The sequence below is a fragment of the Tupaia chinensis genome, unplaced genomic scaffold (assembly GCF_000334495.1).
Source record: "Tupaia chinensis unplaced genomic scaffold, TupChi_1.0 Scaffold000187_1, whole genome shotgun sequence".
In the NCBI taxonomy this organism is placed as follows: Eukaryota; Metazoa; Chordata; class Mammalia; order Scandentia; family Tupaiidae; genus Tupaia; species Tupaia belangeri.
Window position 1 is genome coordinate 2,013,745 of NW_006159662.1, and position 5,022 is coordinate 2,018,766.

The following is a 5,022-nucleotide window of genomic DNA, read 5'->3' on the forward strand; positions in this document are numbered from 1 at the left end:
GTGAGTTCAAGCCGCTGGGTCCGGGACTTGAACCGTGATCGACTACATGGGAGTCCAGCGACATAGCCATTACGCCAACTGCTAGTCCCGAAGTCCCCTCATTCATACTTCCTTTGTTAAAAGTCCATTAGCATTAGCACCATCTTTCATAACCAGATCTGGAACAACTGTTTAAATATGTCTCTGCTGTATTGAGTTCGGTGTTCTTTCTTCCTCGTATTTTGGACAATAGCGTCCCTGTGTGTAGGAAGTCTCGTGCTTCATCTCTGAATTGGCTGAGGTAGTATAATTTTTTCCAGAAAAAAATAAATGGCATATACTATATGAGCTTTTATATAAGAAACATTTTTCTGTTGATTTCTCAAGTGAAAATCTCCTTGTATGTGTATAAAGTTGAGTTACACCTTATTTTTGCTCAAAACTATAAGTATTACTGTTATTTTTAAAATTTCTTTGCCAGTTTCTCCTTGCCTAGAAACCTGAAGAATTTGCATGTCCTTTTTTCTTTTTCTTTTTTTTTTTTGGAGAGGTTTTTTGCATGTGCTCGCCAGACAGACAGAGAGAGACATAGAGACAGAAAGCGAGAAATCACCCCCCGGAGGGATGGGCACGCAGCAATCCCTTCTCCTCCATTCTCCTCTCGGGATCTTGGGCACACACGCACATGCGCCCGGCATGAGCTTCAAGCCACTGGGTCCAGGACGCGAACCGTGGTCAACTATGTGGGAGTCCAGCGACATAGCCATTACACCAACCACTGGTTCCCTGCATGTCCTTCTTGAAGTTCAATACTTTTCCCTGATATATCCAGATTTCATTGAATTAATTTTACCTGATAATTAATTTTACCTCTTAAAAAAAGTCATACTTTTCTAACCTTTTTTCCTGAATTTCACAGCAGAAAATTTCCAGAAGAATGTTTTTATCCTAAGGGTGTTAAGTGCCTTTGTTTGATAGAATATTTTCAAGGTCTCATGTTGTTGCTGGCTTTTCCTCCTTATCCATTAATTCTGTGATCTGTTAAAATCACATGATCAGGGGACCAGTAGATGGCGTAATGATTACGTCGCTGGGCTCCCACGTAGTTGACCACAGTTTGAGTTCCAGACCTGGTGGCTTAAAACATACCGGGTGCATGTGCATTTGTGCCAAAAATCCTGAAAGGAGAATGGAGGAGAAAGGATTGTGGCATGGCCATCCCCCCCGGGGGGGGGAATTTCTCACTTTCTGTCTCTTTGTCTCTCTGGTGAGCTCATGTGATCTAACATAAAAAATCTCTCTTGAAACAAACAAACAAACAAACAAAAAACATGATCAACCCCAAGGAGTGGACTTACTGAGCCAAAGGTAAGTGTCACAGTCATTCTTTTCAGAAAGCTGGCCTATCAGCCTCAGCACTTTCAAACTTAAAATTTCTAACTTAAGATTCTTAACATTACATTTTTAAATTCCCCTTCTATATTTTCTATGTTCCTTTCATTTTAAGCCTATCAGATAGCTTTCTATGTAGCTCCCCTGAATATCTAGACAATAGTACACCCTGGACCTTACGCCCGGGGCCCTGATCACAGCAGGGAGCTGGGATGAGGTGAACACCCAAGTAGCAGGAATCAAAAGGTTCTGCTTTCCAGTACAAACTCTCAGTACAAATCCAGCTTTTCACAGATAGTGAATGGAGATTCAGAATCTCAGGGCCCAAATTCATGTAAATCAGTATGAGTGGAAATAGAGATTGAGAAAATATCCAAGAATAAACTCGGTTTCAAGTTGTAAACCTCACAGGGCTCAGTCAGATCCACACATGGAATGTTCCTTAGGAATGCTCCTAACCCCCGGCATGTGCTTGTGACTCCGGAGGAAGATCACTTTCCTTTCAGGCTGAAAATGAATGCATACGCACGTACTGCTACCTTCCCTCTAACCAGCAAAGCTTGACAATAAACTAAATATATTTAAATAGAGGAGCTGACAAATAAAATACGCTCTGTTTACATGATTAAACATATTTGGCAGGAGGATTACTCTAAAACAACATAGAGCACAGATAAATAATATTAAGTATAAAAGAGCAAACAAGAATAATACATGAAATCTGTTACTATTATTTTATAAAAAACAAGACAGTCATATATTCATCTATTAGATATACTATATATGCATACTATATGGACATTATATATGCACATAAAAGTTTAACATACCCTGAAATCACGCATATTAAATGATCATGGTTCTCTTAGAAGCAAAGAGGAGAGAATAATGTGATCAGACAAAAATAATAAACTAAAACTTCACCTGTAATGATTTGTTTATGTAAACAGTGTCAACAGCCAGTTGAAAACAATTTGCTGTGGCTGATCAATATCACATGATTTATGGAACATGAAGAAATATACATACAGTTACCTCAGACTAGCCATACTCTTTAGAAACTGATCCATGGTATTTGGTTTATCAGCTGATCCATCCTTCCAAGGCAAGGTACATTCTTGCCATTGCTATACTTGTAGAAAGGACTTTTGAATGATCATCTGGCATTATTTTAAGGATGACCCGTGCTCATTGTGAATCTCTGACTTGACTGCATAGCTAACTGTTTTTAAGTTTCTCTTCCATGAGCAAGAGAGAGAGAGAGTGAGAGAGAGATACAGCCGCCCCAACTGGGTCTCAACGCCATGACCTGTCCCCAGACTTCAGCCAGTTACATACCATGGGCATGTATGTACCCAGTGTACTCAGGGAGGTGTCTAGGCTTGAAGCAGGAAACTTCCTACATGGGACTGTCTCACAAAGTGTCACATTTTATGTTGTGCCACTGTCCAGGCCCCGTATGGCTAATTTCAATACAGTGCTTTAAAAGATAAAATGAAAATGTACCTCTCTCCTGAAGTGTGGCTTTCAAGGGGTGGTGTGGTTACTCCCTTACCTGCTCTTTCATCTCAGCATAGACCTTCTCGGAGTTCAGTTCCACCTGCCGCTTGAACTCTTCCAAAGCAGCATCTGCCTGCTGGGCCTGCAACCGCTGAACCTCAGTCACACGTGTCAGTTGCTCTTCTTTTTCCCTAGAGAAGTTCAGAAAAGCCTCAGAGTTCTAATATAAAAGAACTAGGCTTACGTGGAAGGACAATATTTAACCCTCACTAAAATAAAATTTGTGTTTCCATTTTTTGTACAAATCCTACAAAACTTCCCTTTAAGAAGCTGACAATAAAGCACTTTTTCTGAAGAGATAAAGGGCATAAAGACATAATACATGTTCTTATAAGGGCATAAGTACTTTCAGATATTCCCTTGAAAACAAAGCTATGTAAACGTATCTCTATTAACTGATGAGTGGCTAGAGAGAGGGTGGTAAATCCACATAATGGGATATTATTCTGCCTTGAAAAGGGATGAAATTCTGATACACAGCACAACATGAATAAACCTTGAAAACATCAAGCTTAGTGAAAGAAGCTCGTCACAGTCACATGTTGTATGATTACATTTATTTATTTATTTATTTATTTAGAGAGGTTTTTGCTATAGGGCACATGTGCTCGCAAGAAAGAAAAAGAGAGACAGAGAGACAGAAAGCAAGAAATCCACCCCCTCCACCCCCCCCAGAGGGGATGGCCATGCCACAATCCCTTCTCCTCCATTCTCCTCTTGGGATTTTAGACACACACACACACACACACACACACACACACACACACCCAGTGTGAGTTTAAGCCACCGGGTCCAGGACTCAAACCACAGTCGGCCACATCGGAGTCCAGCTATTATGTCAACTGCTGGTTCTAATGTATGATTACATTTATAAAAAATATCGAGGATAAGTAAATCCGTAGAGACAGAATGTAGATTAGTTATTGCCAAGGCCAGTCAGGGGGATGGGGAGCAATCACTTCAAGATAAAAGGTTTCTTTTCAAGTGAACAAACATGTTCTAGTATAAAGGGGTGGTGTTGGTTGCACAACTTTCTGAATATACTAAAATCTGCCAAATTGTACACTTTAAAATGGTAAATTATATGATAAGTAATTATGTAACACTTTTTTAAAAAAATTGTACTACTCAGTGGAAAGATGCAAGATACAGAAGCTGACCTGCGGGGGAAGGGGGGTCAATGAAAAAGAGTAGCATCATGGCCTGGAATATTCTTCTACTTTCTAGTATATCTCTCTAAAAGAATTAAGAACCATATCATTTCTCCTTACTTTGAACTAAACATATAGTCAAAAGTGTCCAACAAAACACGAGAAATCTTTGCATGTTGATAAAAGAAAAAATAAAGATGTAATTAATAAATGTATACAAGTTAATAATATTAGGTCATTGGAAAAGTCATGACATATTTTTCTATGCAAAAATGCATCACGATTTTTCCAGCAACCTAATAGCTATTTCGAGTTGCCAGGTATCTTGCAAAAAATATTTTTGTGTCTCTGCAATTCATTCTCTTAGTAAACCTGCATGGGTGTTTTATCCCTATTTTTACAGAACAGGAAACTGGGGCTCACACATTATTCCCAAGGTTATACGCCTAGGAACAGGTCAAGCCAGGGCTCCTAGATCTCCTTCTGCTGGGTGCTAGGCTATGCTGCTTTCTGGATCTCCAGAGGTGACGAGTTAAGATTAACTTGGTTCAACTTCCCTAAATGGGAATGTTTACACATGAATAAAACATTATCTTATTACTAACCGTATCACTGAAGAATGCTACAGGATGTGGTCATTTAACTCACCCAAATCAAAATTTGAGAAACATCATGACAGGGGAAAAGACATTTGCCAAACCATGATCCCACTTACCTTTAAAGAAAGAGGCAAAAAATAATTTAAGGTTTTTAGAATTACTCAGATCTGAGTTTAAAACTCCTGCAAGACACAATTTCTCTAGGTTTTTCAATAAGAACATATATGTAATATGAAATGTCAAAATACTCAACTTTCTCCTACCCCGCCCCCAATTGCAAATCTTTCCCAACGCTTAAGTGGCCAAAAGACTGATGACCAAGAGTGTCACTTAGTTCCGTT

The 5,022-nt window shown here is 39.3% G+C and overlaps 1 protein-coding gene across 5 annotated transcripts in view; it reads right to left on the minus strand.

Annotated features, from left to right (window-relative positions):
* CEP112 (centrosomal protein 112) overlaps positions 1-5,022 on the minus strand; it is a 462,320-nt gene that overhangs the window by 283,250 nt on the left and 174,048 nt on the right. For all 5 annotated transcript variants that reach the window (XM_027771158.1, XM_027771157.1, XM_027771156.1 and 2 more), the window contains exon 18: positions 2,927-3,062. In XM_027771158.1, the coding sequence (XP_027626959.1) occupies positions 2,927-3,062 (136 nt within the window). The remainder of the gene's footprint in view (positions 1-2,926; positions 3,063-5,022) is intronic.